Here is a 22841-nt window from a genome sequence, read left to right on the forward strand (position 1 = left end):
GTTCTAGAGCTTGTATCTCACCCCACATGCACTGCGTTGTTCTAGTGTCAGTTCAGGACAACTGCTGACCACCAGAAAGACATATTATAACATGACACTGAGATGAAGGGCAGCAGCCCTCTTCTAAACTGAAAAAGCAGCTTCCTAAGACATCAACACCCTGTATGAAAAGACTGCACCGTCTTGCAACTTTTTACCAAGAAAACGTGAAAAATGTGATGTCCATGTGTTAGTGCTTGAACCCCATTCTTAAGGCATTAGTATTGCTTACAGTCATTTTCTACAGAATCGTGTGTAATCTCAAACATGTGTCAGGCTATGTGTTCCCTATTTGCCAATTATTTAATTAGCTCTGTTTGTTCTTTGAGATACAGGCAACGTAATATTTCTTTACTTCCTGTGTTTCAGAATGAGTGAGTATATGCCAAATATTTTCAAAAGTCTGCAGATGTATCCTATTAATCCATACTGTTTGTTAGGGAAGTATCACTAACATCAGAAGAGAAAGCTTCTCTTCTTGTTACACAGACACACTGCCATCGCTGACTTCTACCACACTCGAAAAATCAAATCAAAGCCTAAGAGAACTTAAATGTGAAAAAACATGGGCCACTCAGACATCACGCAATACTAAGGCTTATTATGCTTAAATTTTCCTCTGCATTTTCACGTACGCAATTGGTGAAAATATTATTTTAAAGAAAAGCATTCTCGAATGTTCTCCCTTAAAGTAACCTTAAAGTAAAATCTGTATTTATGCATAATAATAAAGGTTTGCGCCTACAAAATGCTGAATTACCATGTCTACCTATTTCCTGAAAGATTATGCATCTTTTTATCATTCTGCTGGTGGATTTTGACAAGTGCATCCATTATATGAAATAAATTTCTAGAAAGCCCTTTCCTGAGTTCTAAAAATCTCATACTTTTGTTTTTAAATTATAGCACTTTTATTATTGTCAAGACCCTTAAATAAGGCCCTATGGTTTTTAACAAGTTAAGTCTGTTCTCAGCATACAGAAGTCACCTATTGCTCCACTCTGGCTAGACCAACAAGTGGATTCTCCTGTTCATCCACAAACTAATGACAATGACCAGCTAAAACCAAGCAAAACTCATTCCCACTGAGAGTTGTGGCTAAGCTGTCTACAGCTCATGGAGATAACCACCCCATTTCCTGATATGTCCTTTCCAAGTCATAGTGCCTCTCTCTCAAGAGGACTGTTTTGCAAATCAATCAGAAAAACTTTTTTTCAAACAGCGCCTAAATATGTTTTCCTCAACTCAAGGTTCTGCTCCACCTTCATACCTTCCTAAAAAAGAAAATTACTCAAACCACAAGTAGACAGGAAATCTGTCATGTAAAAGGATGAATGACCGGTCATCCTTCTTCATAACCAGACCTCATGACTGCAGAAAGGGGCTTTCCATTTGTCAAACCACACTGAAGTGAAATATGCTTTTCTCACTCTTTCAGTTCTGCACTGCTTTCTTTCTTCTTGTTTTTCAAATCTGCCAAAACTGCATTGATAGCTAACAAACTTCCCCATGTGACCTCTGTCTGTAGCTCTCCAAGGTCAAACTGATGCAACATATTTGTAGAAGCTTGGTTAGGAAAAGTTAAAAAAATGGAAACTCTCTCCTCAATTTGCTTCTTAGACACGATACTGGAGTGGAGAGGCTTCGAGATGGCTCATCTCAAGAGTGAAATATATTATTGAATAAGCAGAGAGGGCATTATTGAGGCAGAAATTATATTTCCAACGTTTCAAAACACATCTCTCCTCCTTCATGAAAAACGTTCCTACATAAGTGATTCACGCCACTTCCCCAAATTCTACACACTCTCTAAAGAAAACAAGTACAAAGAGCTAAGAGGACTCAACAGCACCATTATTCTGTTGCGCAATCTTCTCTCAAAGACATACACTGAGTATTCTCCCCACTGACGCTCTAAGAGTGACATTCAGGCCAAGAAAGGAGTTAGTTTGAGCAAGAACCACAGAAAGTGATCACCTGAGAAGTCTGAGGTTTTAATAAGACCCTGGTGTACTAAGCTTGCTGCTCATCTGAACAACAAGGTGTCAAAGCTGGTTCAGAAGCAGGTAGCTATCTCCCCACCAACTCCACCTCTACCCTCCAGGGGCAGCTGGACATCCAGTTCAGTTCATTCCTCGAAGTGGGAATGCTGATCGGGGAACCACCTGTCCTACGGAAAAGACCACAGTGAACATCATGATAAGAGTATGATGGCTCAGTTCATGGGGGCAGCATTCTTCTTGAATCTTAACTTATTGGTAAATGTCCTTGGTAAAAATAAATAAATTAATTAATTAAAAGCAGCAACAAATAATTTCTGGCCAACTGATGCCCAGGCATCTCCTCTCTCATAAGTGAACAAATACTTCTTCCCCTCTGAGGGACTCCACAGTGTCACATTCCTCAGAAGATTAACCTCATGGAGTTATTATCAGTCACCTGAGGATTTCACATTAACCAGTCGTCGGAAGACAGTGGCACACCATGGATAAAAGCCTAGCACAACGACTGGATTTTTGGGAAGTGGTTGATAACTACCATTAAGAGTTATTCTGCTTTGTAGCTCCTAGTCTCACTAGGCTCGTCTTATGACTTTGTTCACTCTTTTTGAATGTGAAGAACAAGATAGTTTTGGTCTGTTTGAACCCTTGTTCAATCTAATGACTCGCGATGGAGAACGTAGTTAAATTTCAGTGTCTTGTGACCAAAAATACGGTTATGCTCAAGCCAGTGATTTTACTTCTGATTGGTTCATTTGTGTGTTCATTCTGTTATGTGACTAATATTTATTGCCTAATTGCTATTCAGTTATGAAAGGGGAAAAGAGGTCCTTGATGATTAAACCCTGACACTGATTGTCGGTATCAGAATTGGCATTTCTGTGACTCACCCATTATACTGTCTGTCCCGTTGGCAGGAGGCGTACAGGAAGAGGTGCTGTAATGGTTTGTGCCACTACGATGGAAAGTGGACATCGGAGGAAGACTGGAATTGATGTCTGCTGAGGAGTGTGATGGATAGCTCTATAGCAAGAAGCAGAAAAAGGTGGCCATATTTAATCATAAGGTATTCAGTGAGTTATTTTCAAATACTTTTCTCACAACTCTCTATTTTACAATGGAGACAGCTATTAGAATTTCAAAATAGCCAAGAATATATCTTGCTTAGATCTGACAGCTTTCATTTTTCAAATAATAAGTTATACAGAAACACAGTTAGCTTGGGTTTGCATCAACTGCGGAGGAATATAATGGCAATGAGGGGCATTGAGAAATGATCACAATCTTGAAATCTGCAGATTACTGTTTAAAATCATCTCCAGGGTTTCAGCGGCATAAAAGAACACTCTACTATTAATTTTTTTGTGTGGCCTGCTGATCAAGTGGAAAAGATTCCACTATATAATGAATAAAACAACATTATGATCCACAGGGCTTATATTACATTTCATCCTGACTTTCTTGAAACTAAATGGCAAAGACTAACCAGTTTCCAATCTTCTTCTTCCCAAATTAAATTATTATTTTTGAACCCCAGCAACAATAAAATTTAGTAAATAAAAAATTTAAAAAGCACTAATGGTTAAATATCTCTCTTACTCATCAATATGTAACCATTGACTATACTGAATTAAATTAGGACCACATGACTTATTTTGGTTTGAGTCCTTTCTTTACATACCCCACCTACAAGCAATCCTCATATAGCTGGCAATGAAAGAACAACATCTTTACAGAATCATTTGGTTTAAGACTCTGCTTTGAGTTTAATTATTACATTAGTTTTCCAAATAAGCTGCCTTTCTTGGGTATGCCACAGTGCCTGTAAGGTGGCAAATTAGTTGCAATCTACCCATCTGCTTGGGAATGAACAGATCACTAAAATGGACATAGTAATTTACAAAAACGTGCTGAGCTATTTTGATAAAAAGCAGCTTCAAAAGTTATTCTCATAGGCATCTGAATGTGTTATGTAAAGTATTAAAGCTAAAATACACTTTTTCTTCATATGCAATATATTAATGGACTATGAGGCTTTATTGTATCATTATTGGAAACGCTCTTAAAATTGTTTTTTTTCAAAATTAGAGATTGAATATGATGCTGATAGTCACGGGTATTTAAAACCCAAGCATTTGCTCAGGAGGAATGAAATGATAGTCTCTTGAGTGTTGCCCTATTTACTCTGTGAGATCCATCTTGAATTCTACCTCTTTCTTGAAGAGTCCCTAACTACCTCCAACTCTTCCACCATCTCTTCTCTCTGGATCCCTAATGCACTTACATTCTGCACTATGCTCTTTAACACTTAATTATATTTTGCCTTTCATTTCTTGCTCTTTCTAATGTATTTTCACCTATATTGTAAACTATTTAAAGGAATAGAGCTTATAGTTCTGCATCCCACAACCTGCGGCTAACTACTGAACACATAATTACACCATATGCTCAATGAACAATTGGTTAACAGTTAGAATTTAATAAACAGTGGATTGAAGTATAACTTACTTGAGAGCCAACTAGTCTAAGGAAATGAATCTATGTATTAGAGGTAGGATTTTCAATGATACATGAATGTTTTTGAAAATATTACCTCTGGAAAACCAAAACAGCCCAACTTAAAGGACGTCAGTAAAAAAGTTAAGATGATGCCTTTACATCTTTCCAAGTTCCTGAGAATGCCTTCCAAATTTTTAAATTCCATGGACCTCTTTCTTTCCTTGACCCCAAAATTCCTTAGGCTACCTGTTAAACTCACTTCTACTTGCCACTTAATGAATGGTAGTCCATGGAATTTTCTCCAATGAAAAATAATAGTGGGCTCATTCCATAGTACAGCTAATCTGAAAGCTTAGCAGGGATAGAGCTATTTCTGCTATAGAGGTAAACACTATAAGAAAATGGAGGAAAAGAAACAGAATGTGGAAAAAAGAACAAAAAAACAGATGACGGGCCGGGCGCGGTGGCTCACGCCTGTAATCTCAGCAATTTGGGAGGCCGAGGCAGGTGGATCATGAGGTCAGGAGATCAAGACCACGGTGAAACCCTGTCTCTATCAAAAATACAAAAAATTAGCTGGGCTCGGTGGCGGGCGCCTGTAGTCCTAACTACTTGGGAGGCTGAGGCAAGAGAATGGCGTGAACCTGGAAGGCGGAGTTTGCAGTGAGCCGAGATTGCGCCACTGCACTCCAGCCTGGGCGACAGAGCAAGACTCCATCTCAAACAACAACAACAACAACAACAAAGAGATGACTAAGTTTAACTTCACTTCTACACAGTCCTATTCCATGTGGAGTTTCTGAAGAACAGACGAACTACAAATCAGTCTGAAATGTACAAAAATCAAAAAAAGAGGAAAAGAATAATAAACATTTAACTAACTATAATAATCAGAATATGAAACAAAACAAAACAGATAGTCACATTGGTGAGAATCTTTGGGCCCTTTTAACTTTATGTAAAATGGGCAGTAATTTGGGATTTGATGAAGGGTTAATGCTGAGTTCACAGAATAAAAGGAAAAATTAATCCCCATAGATTATAAAGATGGAAACCAATGAAATCCATGCAAATCAGTTATTTTTAGAGATTCACAGAAAATTAGATGCTGAAATAAACTAATGAGATTTATAACTAGATTATTTTACATTAAAAACTATCTTGAAAACTACTGTCATTCAGAGATGTAATAAATACACCAGAGAATAATGTCTCTTTTAGAGGATTTAGGGATCAACTATAAGAGGTCCTCTTAGTCTCTCAATCCAGCTATTACTGTCTTTCCTGCTTGCTACAAAGGACATGAGGAGTGTGACAAAGTGTGAGGCTTTACATGCCCACTATTCATTCATTTTAACTTGTGATGCCCAAGAGTAGTGTATTTTGTGTCTATTAACAACAAAGTAACTGTTGGAAATGTTTCCATTAGTGATATACTGGTTGATAATTCAAAGATTGGAAAAATATAATAACTGGTGCACATAAATAAGAATAAAATCATGCTTTGGATTTGGGCAGGATTTCGCAACCTTGGCACTACTGAACCTTGGCACTACTGATTCTTTGCTGTGGAAGCTCTCCCATATATGACGTCATGTTTACCAGCACCCCTAGCCTCTATGCACTGGATTCCAGTAGCATCTAGTCCCTAGTTGTAACAATGAAAATGTCCCCAGACATTGCCAAGCGTTCCCCAAAGGGAAAAACTGCCATCAGTTGAGAATTACTGAAGTAAGGGTTTATGTTACAAAAAAATAAAAGACAACAGAACTTCCTTTAAAGGAAAATTCCAGATTCCTAGGACTGTTTCGCCCTGTAGTGCAAAGACCATGCCTAAATCATGCCAGACAGTGAGGACTCTATCCTGTTCTTAAAAAGAACCCTGCCAAGTCACTCCAAACGTAAAATTATCTACAACAACCCATTCCAAAGCTTAATCGCAAACTCCATTCATCTGAGTGATTTTGTGTGGGTATCTGTAACACAGTAATGATTAGCTGTGGGATTCTGTTGGACAGGCTAAAACTGTAAAAGGGATTTAAAGACTAAACGTCGGTAACTTGACAGTTGCTACTGAAAGTATGTGGATCTGAAGTTTTATAATTACACATTCTGTTATAACATGGCATAAAGTGATGAAGGCAATGATGTTTTTAAAATGTTTTATCTTTAGAGATAATATCAACTTGGCCAAATTATCCCCCAAATAATCCAGGAACAGCACTTAGCTTTTTCTTAAACTATCCCTTTGTTTAGTATGGGGCTAGCCAGATGCTAAGAATAAAATTATAAGGAACTACCATTATTTTCAACTGAAACGACACCAACTGCTACTGTATATTCAAAGTATTCTCAGTGTCAGATTCTTCTAAGTCACTTCAGTAAAAGATTTTCAGATGGTTAAATACTGCAAGTACAATGATAACCAGATACAATAATTCAGTAGTTTCACTAACAGTGGGAAAATTCATTAGTATACGTTACAAGATAGCTTATTCATGTCCCCTTTAAAACAAAAATTCTACTCTCTGAAATCTGTTAACTGATCAGATGAAAAATGAAAATCCTGTGTTTTGTGATAGGTAAATGGCATTGCAAATATAGCTTCTGATATAGCCTATTGGGTTACTACTTCAAAATGCTCTTTTCTCTCTGGTTGATGATACTGCTTTGGTTCTGTAAGACTTTTTCTAAAAGGAATATAGTTGGTTTCCATTTTGAAATTACACTCTTTGTGCATGGAAGCACATTTTAAAGCTGCTTCCCAAGCAGTGAACCGGACTAGGATAAAATCAAATCGCCTAACTCAAAACTCTCAAGAATGACAGGAAAAGAAAGAAACACAGAAGGGAAGAAAAATTAACGTCAAATGGGCAACTCTTAAAAGAACTGAAATTCAACATGCTGGTATAGTGCCTAAAACTTTTATTTGTAATCAAAACTTTCCTTGCTCATAGGACACATATAGTTTTGACTGATGATGAGTTCCCAGAGAATTGGAAAATGATGGTGGAGAAATGAAAATTTTAGCCAAAACGAATTCTAGCATAATAATAGTTGATATAGTTGACATTTCTCTAAGCTTTCACTCTAATATCTCCAAATAGGAGGTGGGTGAAGAGAAAATTTGAAAACAAGTCATCTGCTATTTACTGGAAATGTGCTGAAATGTGAGATAGTTTGTGATTTACACATTCAGTCTTGGGAGATGATACAAAAAGGCCCATTCCATTTCCATTGTTTGCCTCTCAGGAATGTACAGGCTAATTGACTACTGAGGCATCTCCACCACTAGGAACAACTAAATATGGATTTTCAAGGATATCAGAAATCTTAACTTCTGGAATTTTTTTGATTATTGGAGTAGGATATCAGATCCTGTATATGTACTGGTTAAGCAAAAGAGAGCAAAGACCACATGAATCCAGAATGACTTCCTTTATCAGAACAGAAAAAGAAACCTACGTGTGGATATGAGAAGAAAAAGGGACAAATGCAAGATGAAGAGTAGTGGTGTAAGTATCACCTAGGATCACTGGATTTCCCATATGCTTTCACATTTGTAGGATTTGAGGTTCACATATTAAGCTATGTTCTTGCACAAGGGATTCAAATTTCATCTTATCTGCATCCCAAATCTCACTCAAGATCTAGGCTCTTTCCTCCCTTTAATGACAGACTTAAGTTCAACAGTGGATTCTGGGCTGTGGTGACATTTAAGGCTAGAAGAAAGTCAGTTGAGTTGTTTCCTTCAGGATAAAGAGACATACTATGACAGATGAATGTAGGTGATGGACAGAGTGCAAACGTTTAGTAATGAAAGACTTAACATTCTAGAGCCCAGCAGTTTTCACCTGGAGTGAGGCAAAACACAGTATGAGTGGCAGGCTAGGATGGGAATTAAAATACTGAAAAATGGGAATCTGATCTATGTAGAAACCTCATGCTTTCTCTTACTGATGGAAGTCTACAGAAAATATAAACTTCTTCTTTTGGATTCATCACAACAGGCCAAAGCTGACATAAGCCAGTCAAGGGGAAATTAAATGCTCCTGGGTGATGCATATAACCTACTGACCATCACTCTGCCCTCTGCAGTACATCCTTTGAAACCACAGATAGCAAAAAATGACCAGGAACCACCATGTTAAGATTTTGCAACTTAAATAAGTATCTATTTATGTACTCAAGGAAGCTGACATTGTGATAAAGAAGGCACAGAGCAAAACACAATAAACAAAAGAACAATGCCAGAGAGAATCTGGAAGGATTTACAAAGGTGATCTGATCCTGTTATGTCTTTGATCACAGAAAGAATACAACTTAAGAACAATGGGTGTGTGCAATTTTTGCACTTATTTGCAGAGTCCTTGTGTACATGCATGGAAAGACAGAGGATGAAGTATAATAAACTAGCTGTGATATTCCCATTATCGTGTACATCTGCCTTACCAAACGTTCATGTGGATGCAGGCTACAGTAGCTGCTGGACTGTGGAATATGAGAAGAGTTGCCCAACATTCCTGCATAGCCAGGCTGATTCATCCCACTGGAGGAGCTCCAAGGGTCACTGCTGTGATGGCCATCTGTAAAGGACAAAGAGAACCATGACTTTCTGAGGCATTCAGCCTTGCCTTATAGAATAGGGTTTTTTCATATACTTGAAAATGACTGCCTGTTGTGTTATTCATCTTTGTGTTTGTTAGCTGATTACATGAGAAGACAGTCATCATTTCTTCCCAAGTGGCTCTATATTGTCAAACAAATATAAACACTTAAAGTGTTCTTGGTAAAAATTCAACTGTAGAAGAACAACAGAGCATACTTCTACCACGAATTATGTCAAGTCAGCAAGGTAATTACTGCTAAAGGAAACATTTCTTAGAAGTCTTCTAACCCTTTTTTCTATGAAAACCAACTAAAAAGTTAAATTGTTCCTAAACTTTGGGGTGAAAAGTATTTGAGAAATTACAAAGTTGACAAGTTTTAAAAGCATATAAAGAAGTATTAATTTTAAAAAATCTTAGGTTGAAAATGTTTAATTTCATTTTTAACATACGCAATAGAATTAAAGTTGGAATTTTAATTATATTATGGCATAGAGAGAAGATGAATCTCAAATATATAGTTCTTAGGATATTTTATTTGTATTTTTTGGTGTATAGCTATATAGCTATCTTAAACCTTCAGTAGCAATCCAAAGGGTACACACACGCACTAGGTGGCTATTATATTACAGATAATTTTGAGAGTCTCTGGATTTTATAAAATGATTTATGAATTATAGACGTTTAAAATTATATAAAGTATCTTTCAATATGAGGTTAACCTTTTGTTAACACCATTATTAAAAACATCCCTACAGATTTTTTCATTCTCTGGGCCTGTTGGCCTACAGGTTATTATTAATAATTGCTATTGTTTAGGTTTGGTTTCCCAAGCTTAAGGGAAAAGAAGATCTACATTACTGCTAAATTCATTCATTTTTTTCTTTTTTTCAATACTTTAACAAAAAGTATTGAGTACTAGGTATATACCAGGCCAACAGCTGGCTGTTAAATGTATAGCAGATATTGCTTCCTTGAAAATAAGATTATTTTTACCATAACATTTTATTTAATAAAGGCCTATTAAAAAGTTAGGAAATAGAAAAGTTAAATCTGACACTGTATTTCATGAAGCTCTTTTTCACTGAGTTCTTAAATCCAGAAGTTAGAATTTTGGAACTGGGCTCATTTCAGATTGGGAGGAACAGTTTGTAGATTCCTCTCTTTAAGAACCATGCAAGCAAAATCATGTCTGTGATTTTGACAACTTCCGAGTTTTAACTAGAAGATGGAAATAGAAGTTAAAAATAAGAGGCCACAGTAGTGAGTTTACAATATGCCCCAGACAGTTTCTGAATATCTTTCACCTTAATTGCATATTCCTTCAAGTATTGAATTCTCAGGGCACCAAGTAACCCTCTACTGAAGGGAAGCTGATATGGGACAGAACCGTGATGCAACTTGCTTCTGTGGCCACGATGTGAAAACACAGGATTTTTAAAAAGTTATCATTCATGTACTTGAGCTTTTGTTCTTAGATTACGAAGGTTTAAATATTACCTTAAATTCAAATATGAAGTTCAAGACCACTAACATTTTAAATAGATGGCACACATGACAAATAAATTGAAAACATATACCACTGAACAAAAGTCTCCTGACAATGTGATACACTGGGTGGCAATGCATTTAGGACTGTTAACACAGAATATTCTGCTTGATGCAGACTTATAAAAATACATATTCTACATAAATTATGCTTTTCACAGTAAATTAATATTTATCACATCCCATGATCTTGGCATAATGTTGTTTTGAAAGAATAGAATTAGACGTGTGCAAATTAATTGTGCTCATCATAAATGTCAACTCAATTTTTTTTTTTTTTTTTTTTTGCTTTTTGGGTGTGCATATGCAGAGAAACAAATTTGTTCCCCATATTTTGGGTGGTCTGCTAGGGAAAGGAGCCTACTGATTTAATCTACCTGGCCTACCCAGCAATGTGCACCCTTTGAGAAAGCCACTTTCCTGGGCAGATAGAAGAAATGTATCCTTCCACCAATTTTTTCAATCAAAATCTGTTTTGTGTAATGGATCCTTGAGTTGCCAATCTCTGTAAACACCTGTAGGACAATATCTCCCACTGCTCACCAAAGAGGGGACTGATGCTGAGGTAGCTACTGTTTACAGCTGAAGGTGATAAGCTTTTTGTCATGGCACAAAACGCACCGAGGTGACATAGCCTGCTGTGTCCCTTTGAGAGTTACACCTAGGATGGGTCACAAAGATAAAGGACTTCTGACACATGAGCTCTATTATGTGTGGAACAACTTCTCTCTATTCCCAAGGGAGCCATTCCACCCAATTTTATAAATTTCCATGGAATTTCACATGTGAACTAACAAACTAAAAGAGCTAACACACTGAAGGGAAGGAAGATTAATATCTTTTAATGAGAACGACTTTGAGTGTGTCCACTATAATCAGGCTGCTTCCCTGGTACTCTCTGCCGCAAATGTGCTCCCCTTCCTGTGACATGGCCCTTCCTAGAGGTGCATAAAGAAAGAAAACCCATGGCCCGTAGACAAGGCTTATACAAATAAGGTTTTTATACCTGGGCAAAAAGAGTTAAATTTTTGCACACAGGGGTTCTTGGTAAATTCCTCATCTAAATTCAGGGCATTAACTTGGTAACAAGATAATTACATTAGAAATAAGTGCCACACACATATCAGGATGGAGTCCTTAGGAGCATACTCCAAGTGGTTCATTCTTGAAGTAGCTGCTGTCATTTCAAACATCTTGGTCTTTTTAAAAATTTATTTATTTATTTATTTATTTATTTATTTTTTGAGACGGAGTCTCACTCTGTTGCCCAGGCTGGAGTGCAGTGGCGCAATCTCGGCTCACTGCAAGCTCCACCTCCCAGGTTCACGCCATTCTCCTGCCTCAGCCTCCTGAGTAGCTGGGACTACAGGCACACACCACCACACCCAGATAATTTTTTGTATTTTTAGTAGAGACAGGGTTTCACCATATTGGCTAGGATGGTCTCAATCTCCCAACCTTGTGATCTACCCTCCTTGGCCTCCCAAAGTATTGGGATTACAGGCATGAGCCACTGCACTCGGTCACATCTTGGTCTTTTTTGAGCAGCAGAAAGGTATACACTATCCGTGGCAAGACTAAAAGCTCAGTGTAGGGACACACATCCATGTATTTAAACATACTGGATAATTCCGTATTTTCTATATTTGTCTTCTCCCCCAAAAGTTGGGTCTTTTATCCTAAACCAGTTACTATGTTGGGACAGAACTTTCACCATGTAATATTCCAGTCTGTGGTAGGTTACTTCATCTTGCAGCCTTGTTCTTACCTACGAATTAGTAAGTGGATGAAAATTTTACATAAGGTTATACATTAGGCCAACTTGTTCCCAGCTGGCTAAATCCAGGATGTTCTAAACATACATGAAGATGAACCACTTCTAAACTAACAGCTACATCGTCTTGGGAATGGTGAATATGCTGAAATGGTTGGTCATGCGTGGAAGACCAGCAGGAGCATTGGCTCTACGTGAAGCAGATCAATCTAATCTTAACCCATTACTGCTCAAAGGGGTTTAATTGTAAAGAAAGGCCTAGTACAGTTTTAATTAATAATCAATTTTTAAGGAATTCAATTCCTAAGAAGAGTATGACTTCAAAAATTCTACACGTGTCTACTATTCCACTTCTTTTGCCCTATCTGTGACATTAAGTGACCCAGGAAAATGCTACCCTGTGGCCTTTCCCTCAGAAGCAGCAGCATCTTACCTTGCATGAAGAAGGAGCTAGGGAAAGTGCTGGTTGCTGGTTTGGAGGAAGGATAGCCTGGTGAGTCCCTATTGTAGTCGGCAGTGCTTGCTGATGGAGCATAGACCTGAGGAGAAAGAACCAACTGAGTTTTGCTTTTTGCATTGACCAAAGCATCTGAAGCTCCATTCTTTTATAAGAAGTAGGCAGAAAGTGCTACATTTCTACTCTTTCCAGTTTAAATCTGAACAAACCCTAGAAACAGTGCCCTTTCTGAACACACTAAAACAAAACAAAACAAAACAAAACAAAATAAAAGCTCAGTGTATTTGTGTGAATAGAAAATAACCAGGTGTGTTATATTCCAGTCGATGTAAACCACGTCTAGCTGTAAATACGCTGTATAATGCCCATAGGGTAATCCTGTGAGTCTAAGCACTTCTTTCTTTTTCTTCTAAACACAGATGGTCCATAAGCATATAAAAAAGGTAAAAACAGAAAGACCTGCATCAAACCTCTTCAAATGGTAGAGTAAAAACTCTACCTTTCAATTAAAAATTTCACTTTTACAGAGAGGAGGTAGGGAGGGGAGGGGGGAGCAGACAGAGAGAGAGAGAGAGACAGAGAGAGAGACAGAGGGAGAGACAGAGAACACAAATGAACTATCCAAACCACAGAAAATGATAAATATATCTTAGAATATTAAATTCCCACAGTGTCAGCTTTTTGCAGAGATGCATGAAAAAGGCCATTAAAAGCCTGGATCTACATAAGACCACCAACAATCAGCGTATGCAAAGGAAGCGGGAGGAGGGAGCCCTCCTTTTTCATGCTTATTATATTTGTGTGTACAATAAACTTAAAAAGTGTGCCAAAAACCTAATTTACTTACATTCATTTACTAATACTCATGAGACTTGGGAAATCAATTCTTTATAAAAATAGCCTGTGTATTTTCTTGTTTATGTTTTCTTTAAACAGGACAGCATATTAGAAAAGCACAAATTCATAAGGTATAGTTTAACTTCAATTGGTTTTCCCCCTTGCCTTTTCTGCTAAATATAATTTTTTTTAATCCCCATTTTCTTTTGCTCTCAAAGTTCCTCTCTCCAGATGGTCAGAAAGACTGAAACACCGTCATCCTCTTGATGAAAATGGATACCTTCCTGCCTCCATTTTGAAGCAGGCAGCAGCTCACAAAATTGGCAGTAAGCCTACAGTGATATTCACAGGTCACAGTAAAAGGAAAAGAAATTCATCAATAAAAAGGCAAGTGCAGGGTTACCAAAAAATAACTCTCATTTTTTTTACAGTGCACACAGAATAAACACCCCAAGAAAAATTATATAATTGCTCTCAGAACACCATGAATCATAAACTAAGCATTAATACAAGGTTTAGGATTTCACAAAGCATAGGTCCACAGAGACAGATGTGGGAAAATATGCATCTACATCCATACATCAAATAAACGCTACACATGCCCCAAAGTGCCCTTGAAAATTGGGAGGTCCTGGAGCTTTAAAAAAACAAAAACAAATCAGAAAAGCCCACTCACACTTTAGAAAACAGGGATTTTTCTTAAGGCACTAATGGATGTAAGCCCTATATTTCACTGGACTTTATTTTGTGATTTTCATCACATTTTAAATGTATAAACGGTGATTTGCTTCTATTTCCAGAGGGCTTACAGTAAGGAAAAAAAACTTTTTTGAGTATTTTTAAGAAACAAAGAATAAAACTTTGGCTAGGAATCCAAAAACAAATCAACAATCTAAGTTCTGTCAACCAAATCTCAGAATTTTCTTGAGAACTATTAACTAACAAACAGTTTGTGAATTACTACTAAAGGTATTTAGAGAAGGTCTTGAGAGAAAGCTAACAAGATGAAAGAAACATCACGGGAAAAGGGGAAATTGAAAACTGACAGAATGATTGTAGTGTGACTATAATATATCTACATGCTATTAGGCTGACAGCAATCTGTCCTCAGTATTAACATAAGCATAAGCTAAGTGTACTATGGAATATTCCCAAATTTCAGAAATCAATATATTTATTATAAAACTAAAAAGAATCTGTGACCCACATTATTAAATCGCCTTATGTTTTAAAACAAAATCTATTTTTTTCTATATACTGTACTTTTAATTGCATATTCTATTACATTGTCCTTAAACATATATATCATTATGTCAACACCATTTGATGACACCTAATTTTTTTTTTTTCCCAATTTGGATAGAATTACTTGGCATTGCTTTTGGAAGATAAGGAAAAATCTTTGGTTAATTTTGGTTATTTACAAGGAGGCTACCTTGACTATGAATTATAATCAAGCTCAAATATCTAAGAGTAGGTCACTTACCCCAAGTTCATAAATATTGGCTGCATGGAGAAGAGTATCTATGGGCTTGAAATGTTTTTAGGTTATATTATACTATGCAATTTCTATTCTTCTGCTGTTGTAGCCAATTCAAGACTTTTTAGATAAGATGAAACTCTTTGTTAATAGGCAATGGACCACTGTTTGTAGTTTTTTGTATAGACAATTTCTACATATTTTATACATTTTCTTTATATAATAATTTACAAATCAGGTACAATTTTATTCATCTTCCATTTAGATACTTTGTCATTCTTATCTCAAAAGTTATTTTCAAGGTAAGATCTCTATATTTTTATTTATATAAATAAATAAATATCACATATAACTATACCTTTTTAGAGAAGGGAACCAACGAATTTTAGTTCAACCTCCCACATTTCAAATATAAGAAAACTCAATAATGAAATGGTCAAAGAAACATTACTCTTATTTTTCACCATTTGACAGGGTACTTTTATTTAGAATGGTGACAGAGACATAGATGGTATTTACGAAAACACCATGATCATAATATTCACAGTTCAATTTATCTCTAATGGTTTAATCTTTCATAACCTGGATGACCAGTAAACTGCTTCATTATTTTTACTTCAGTTAACTCTTTTGCCAATTTCTCAATCAAGCTTTCAAAGTATGAGTTTCAATAAGGTATTTGATATTGACATTAAATTCAATAAGAAAAGCTCATATCCATTCAGTTTTTGGTATTATTATTCTAAGTATATAGAAAGTTTAACAACACAATTGTTAAATAAAATAGCTTCATTTAATCAATAGAATAATAACAAACATCCTAGATCTCTTCAAAGAGTTGAAATTATTTTTAATGACTAACACCAGAAAATGAGTCCAATCTAACATGAAATAAAAATCCCAAATTCTAGTATCATGTATTGGAGTGACCCCAATGATGAAATATGAGGAAAATCTAACAAGAAACAAATACCTATCCTTGAATTTTTCTCCAATAATATGCTTAGATCAAGGTGATCGCTGGCATTCTGATTTCTCCCACAAGAGTAACTAAAGAAGTGTGAAACTTTTGTTGTCGAAACTGGAAACGGAAAGACTTGGTGAAACTCATAGGTCACAGCCCTTTTAGTAAATTATTTGTTGAGTAAAAGCTTCATGGAAAACTGGTAACATAGTATATTTAATATGCAAAGTTAGCGCCATTTAGCGCCATTATCTCTTCTCTTACAATCCTGAATTTAGCAGACAATCATACATATAGAAACCCTGAGTTTAACAAAACTCTCTAGATAACACAACTTTGAATTGACAAAAGTAAAAAAAGTTTTCATTTTACAGATTTAATTTTTTTTTTTTTGTAATCTGAGAAGTATTACAATGGTACATTAGCTGTTCCATTCAATGTTTCCAACTATTCTTTCTGCACTCATCAAAGAAAAAACAATTTAATTTTTTCTAAATGAAACCTGTGCCTAACAGAAAAGAACAACAAGCAAGCACAGAAACCAACAAACAAAATGAAAAAAAGGTATGCCTCCTACTCTTTTCCTTATGAGGCTCTCATTTTTACTGGTCTTGGCATATCAGTTTCACTTATGGACATTTTAAAGTAATAATGATTACTCATTTGTTTAGGGCCTCTTGTGGAACAACTTTGGTGGCAGGAGTTTCACACACATTATATCTAACCTTCAAAATGATCACACAAGGCGGATATTATTAATAGCATCTTTCCTATTTCACAAGGCTGACATATCATAAGAAGGTCAAGTGTATTGCCCCAAACCAGCTTGGGTCTGACTGCGAGTTCCACCATTTATTAACTAGGCAATTTTGGATCAGTTACTTTTAACTCTGGTCTTCGGGTTCCTGCCTGTAAAGTGGAAATGATAATGCCTGCTATGCAAAGTTCTTGTGAGAATGAGATGGTATAATGTGTGTAAACAAACTGGAATGGAACCTGGCACAGATTAATCATACAAAAAACATCAGACATTAGTACTGAAGTCTTGTTGCCATTGTTTTTATTATTTGGACAAATGGGACTTAGGAATGTTAAGCTATCTTTCCAGGTTACACATTTTTCCAGGGGTAAAGCAAGGATGTGAACTGATCATCAAAGTCTATGTTCTTTCCATTAAAAAAAATTCCTCGCTTTGAAAGGGCAAAAAAGGTAAAGAAAATCTATTTTAAGCTACTAACACGAGGCTATACTTGAGTCACAGTTTATAGAAATAGTCTTGTGGGGTCTGATAATGACCTTTTAAGAAAACAAAATGTCAGCCAGGTGCGGTGGCTTACATATGTAATCCCAGCATTTTGGGAGGTTGAGGTGGGCGGATCATGAGGTCAGGAGTTCGAGACCAGCCTGGCCAACATAGTGAAACCCCATCTCTTCTAAAGATACAAAAAAACATTAGCCAGGTGTGGTGGCGGGCACCTGTAATCCCAGCTACATGGGAGACTGAGGCAGGAGAATCGCTTGAACCTGAGAGACAGAGGTTGCAGTGAGCTGAGATCGTGCCATTGTACTCCAGCCTGGGCAAAAGGGCAAGATTCCATCTCAAAAAAAAAAAAAAAAAAAGAAAAAAGAAAAGAAAATGCCATAATGCATGTTATGGTGAAATCAAGTACATGTTAAGTAACCTGCTGCTTCCTGAAGGGCAAACCTTAACTCCGAGGGAATAAAGAAAAGCGGCTTCATATCACATCACCGTATGTGGTTGGGTGGCAGCCAACTGATTGCCCAGTAGACCTTTACTACTTCTCCACATTACTACCCCTTCGTGATTCTGCCAGTACCATCTGAATATATAATTTCCAAAGAAAAATCAGTTCAGAATCACTGAAACATTGTAATTGAGGCTTTCAGACCCTTCAAGAGAGTTACTGTATGTTCCATGGAAAGCAGAAAACAGCAAAGCAGAATTGTGCCACAGACGCCAAAGTACTAGCTAGGCTCATTCAGTAACTCAGGCCTTGGGAAAGTTCAGAAATATTCCCAACTGCGACAGTTAAACACTCAAATGCCAAGAGTTTACTGTGTGCCACTGATGTCCACAGAACAACCCTTATGCTTTGATGCTTCTTTCAGCATCTGTTGGGTAAACATACTTGTAGGTGATTAGCTTACTATTCAAGAAACTGGGTTGGACCCTCAACTCTTTTTTTTTTTTTTTTTGAGACGGAGTCCCTCTGTGTCGCCCAGGGTGGAGTGCAGTGGCCGGATCTCAGCTCACTGCAAGCTCCGCCTCCCGGGTTTTTACACCATTCTCCTGCCTCAGCCTCCCGAGTAGCCGGGACTACAGGCGCCCGCCACCTCGCCTGGCTAGTTTTTTGTATTTTTTAGTAGAGACGGGGTTTCACCGTGTTAGCCAGGATGGTCTCGAACTCCTGACCTCGTGATCTGCCCGTCTCGGCCTCCCAAAGTGCTGGGATTACAGGCTTGAGCCACCGCGCCCGGCCGGACCCTCAACTCTTAATATTTTTTGAAGGACATAGGTCTCAGTAAGAAAAATGAATGGTTCCAGTGCAGTGATACGTCCATATTCAGAAGAGTTAAGATGGACCCTGTAATTGTCCTATGTGACCAAGATAAAGACATTGCTAGCTAACCCATAAACAAGGAGAAGATGTACTCAGAAGAGACAGCCTCCAGACAGTACATATACAGATTTGGCAGGAAACTAGAAATCACTCAGCTCTGGAGTCTGACCGATTAGGTTCAAATTCCAGCTCTCACAATTCCTTGCAAGGACATAACAAAGCAATTTATCTCTCAGAACCTCAGTTATCTTATTTGTCAAATGAACCATTGTTGTGAGGATTAGGGATAATATATGTCAAGCATAATTCCTAATCTGTCATGGGCACTCAATAAATAGGATTATTAATTCTATCTCATAAGAGGTACTCATTACTTATAATTATTTTTAACAATGGGTCTAGAAAGCTGCTGTCCAACTGGCAGTCATTAGTAATATGTAGTGATTTGAATCAAACTCAACCAAAGTTAAGTAAAATTAAATGTTCTGTTCCTCAGTCACAGTAGCCATATTTCAAGTTCTCTACAGCACATGCAGTCACTGGTTACCATACTGAACATCACCAACATAGGACTTTCCTATCACCACAAAAAGGTGTACTGGGGAGTCCCAGTGTAGAGCCATGTTCATCCAAGAGGAAGGCACTGGGCCATGTTTGCCACTCGCTGTCAGGACAGCTATCACAGTAAGCCTAACTCATGTAAGACTTGCTGTTCCTTTAGGCTGGGAAAGCAGGAACTGTTCTGGAGTGCTAGTGGGAGAGGCAAGTTCTAGGTATCCCTGCTAGGCATGTAACTGCTGTTCAATAAATGTTGACTGTAATGAATGGCAGGATACTGAGATCTTAGCTTTATTTATTATATTTAGAGTCCTTCGTACTATTGCATATTTCTTAAAGTCTTTTTTTCTAACCATCTGCCAAAATACTTGCAAGTTGTGCCAAACAACACACCATGAAAGAGTATCTATGACCCCAGGTTTCTGGATATGTAAGAAGTAAAAAGAAGAAACTCTTAATCTGCAATTTAGACCTTGGCCTCTAGTGTTTTTGACAAAAAAATTACAGTTAGACATGGTGTGATCACTTTTTATGGACAATAAAAGCTGATTTTTAGCTTTATTTTTAGCTTTTTTTTTTTGCTGTAGTGTTTACAATACTGATAATTGTAATTATCAGTATAATTGGGTCTCTCTATTCCATATTCTTTCTTTGTTTTTAGTACTATTAGTCAAAATCTTTTTCTAGCTTTTTTTTTTCAGACGTTCCTTTCTCTTTCATGTTACTTTCACATCTGCTGCCCTCTGTCTTGCCTCTTGGCATCATCTTTTTAAAGCTCAAATGAGTTCAACTTCGTTTTGTAAAGGAGTCAAAGGAAGAGGTGAAAGGACTTAACCCAGGGCCTGGACAGAGCCCAGGTTCCTGACTTCTCTGCCAGTTTTCCTGGCATTCTCCCTCCTAAAATCTTTCCTAAGTCGCTAACTTAAAGATTCCAATGGGCAATCAAACGGCATGAAAGATTAGTTAAGAAATGCAAGAAGTAGAGTTGTGTAATGGCAGTTAATCATACTCAAAGGCACAGGACAGTGCAGGTGAACAGTCCAAGACTGCAAACAACCAAAAACCAAACCAAACCACAGGATTTAAGCTCATTCACCTCCCATATTTTCAGTATTATCAAGTCAAGGAATATTTACTAACGGAGGAAGAAGAATCCTCCTTCATGCCCAAGTGATGATTAAAGGGCGATTTCCATTATCAAATAAACAGGAAATGTGCTTAGAAATAACACATACATGTCTTAAGTATGTTGACAAATAGGAGGGTATTTCTTATAAATGGAAACATTTCACCAGTATAAGCTGTTAAAATTGTGACACTTTTACTCCATCTAAATCAGTTGGAGTATTTAAAAGAATTAATCAAGTAGTTCTAAGTGCCCCAAAATAATTCATGGTAAGAAGAGTTTTACTCCTCAAATTCTCTTTTTTGGTAGTCTAAAAAAAAGAGTATTTCACAACTATCAAAAAGTGTAAAATGTACCATTTATATGTATGATTTTCATATTTTATTTTTACTAACTGAGCAATGACCCATCTTCCCTCTACCAGGACGCACCACAAAAACCTACGAAAAAGAATACACATATTTCCCCAAAAAGAAATTCCCTGAGCATCTTACTATATTTAGAACACAAATCACTTCAAATATACATCCATATCTATACACCCCATCACAAAAATCATATAATTTTCTCAGCTTCTAAATATCAGCTGAGTCATTATTCATTCATGAGCACATTAAACCTGAGGCTAAATCCTGTAAGTGAATTTCAGCCAAGAGGTGTTTTTCCCTTCTCATCCACCAAATTTCCTTTCCCGTTTTAGGAAGTCACAAAACGGTAAGAATTTCAAGCTCCTTCCTTGTTTGTAACTGTCAATCAAATTACAGAACGGAAAAACATCAAGAGGATCCAGGAGACAGCACCAGGAAGCAGCAGGGACCTGGGCGATCCACAAAGGAGCAGGAAAGGCCTGAGCAGGCAGGGATGGCCAGAACACAGCCCTGCATTTCTCTACCAGTGCACTCAGCCTGCGCAAGCTCGGCAAAGGCACAGTAAAAAAAAGTGAGCTGTGCCAATTTAAGTGCGTGCCTTCTGTGTGCAAAGCACGAAACCCTGGCGTTCTTCGTGGCTAGGCAGCCCTGCCTTGTAATTTCTTCTCTTCAATCAAAAGTCAACAATATTCACTTACGTTTTTCATATAGCTGGCTGCAGTATATTTTTCAAATTGAATTTCAAACTCTAAACAAAAATGAGTCGGTAGCCTTTGACATGTATAGAAATTTCCAAGGGGGAAAAAACACTGCTTCAATTAAAACAAAAGAATTTAAGACAGAACCACTAATAATTAGAAAGAATAATATGACAAATTAAATCTGCAGAGTGGCTCATTATTTTGGAAGTATTTTCAGTGAGTTATTATTCCAACTCTGAGGCAGCAAAACTGCCAGGAGAGATGTCAGTGGGCTCACTCTGCTATGACGTCATAGTGATGTTATAGCTATAGAACATTTGAGATTTAAGCTATTTTCCCCATTATCCTACTGAATTCCTGCAGCCATCCCAGTGACATATGCAGGGATCACCAATGAGAAAAACAGAAAATAAGTCATTTTCAGAAAAGAAGTCATTATTTATATCGTTTACACCCATCAGCTCTATTGCAGCCAAACTGTACATATACTCATTTTGCTTACATACAAACCCTTTTGTTTCATTATCATCCCAATTTTATGGCTAAGGGATCTGAGGCACAGAGAGGTTAAGCAACTTGCTTAAAGTCAGGCAGCTAATAAACTGGCAAAACTAAGATTCAAAACCATGTAGTCTCGTTTTGGAGTCTGAGTTTTTAAATACTACAACAGTATCTCCTGGTAACTAAGAATTCTCTCCGTGGTGCTCATGGACTCCTACCACAACCCAGCTTTGTAGAGTCCTAGGTCCCCTATACTGCCTGGCCATTTAGCAGCCTAGAGCTGTTTTGCCCATAGAGAAGAACACAAGGTCATCTCAGTCAGGGCAGCACAAAGGAGGTTCTTGTGTGTTACTGCAAGAAGCAGGACCATTCATCTGTCTTCCAGACATGAAGTTGAGTTCAGATGCAACAGGTATTAAAACACTTGTTGAATACTACTAGAGATGGAGAGAGGTGAAGTAATTGGCTGAGAGTTACACTAGGGTTTAGTGGTGAAACCAGACCCATGACTAGATACCAGCACACTAAACTCAACTGATTAAAAACCACCAGATTATTATCTGAAGTATTAAAGTGAAGTATGAATACAGTCTTGTCTATGCGTAGTAGCCTCTGGCTCCAAACACTTCTTTTTATTTTTACACCTGCATTTCTCTTGCTCTTGGCAATAACTGAGCAACATTCTGTGTTTCCTATTACTTTCAGCATGGTGTATCAGAGGAATGCCCACTGCCAACATGATGAGTACCTTGGCCCTAGCTGAGAGCGCCTTAAACTGATTAAGTTACACCTGGCTAAAG

At 37.2% G+C, this 22841-nt stretch overlaps 1 protein-coding gene across 14 annotated transcripts in view; it reads right to left on the reverse strand.

The window, feature by feature from the left end:
* Positions 1-22841, reverse strand: part of TCF4 (transcription factor 4) — a 416095-nt gene that overhangs the window by 41562 nt on the left and 351692 nt on the right. For all 14 annotated transcript variants that reach the window (XM_025365666.1, XM_025365669.1, XM_025365667.1 and 11 more), the window contains 3 exons: positions 12901-13006; positions 8991-9124; positions 2930-3062 (listed from right to left, as the gene is read on the reverse strand). In XM_025365666.1, coding sequence (XP_025221451.1) covers positions 2930-3062; positions 8991-9124; positions 12901-13006 — 373 coding nt within the window. The remainder of the gene's footprint in view (positions 1-2929; positions 3063-8990; positions 9125-12900; positions 13007-22841) is intronic.

Source organism: Theropithecus gelada, chromosome 18, assembly GCF_003255815.1.
Source record: "Theropithecus gelada isolate Dixy chromosome 18, Tgel_1.0, whole genome shotgun sequence".
NCBI classification, from domain to species: Eukaryota; Metazoa; Chordata; class Mammalia; order Primates; family Cercopithecidae; genus Theropithecus; species Theropithecus gelada.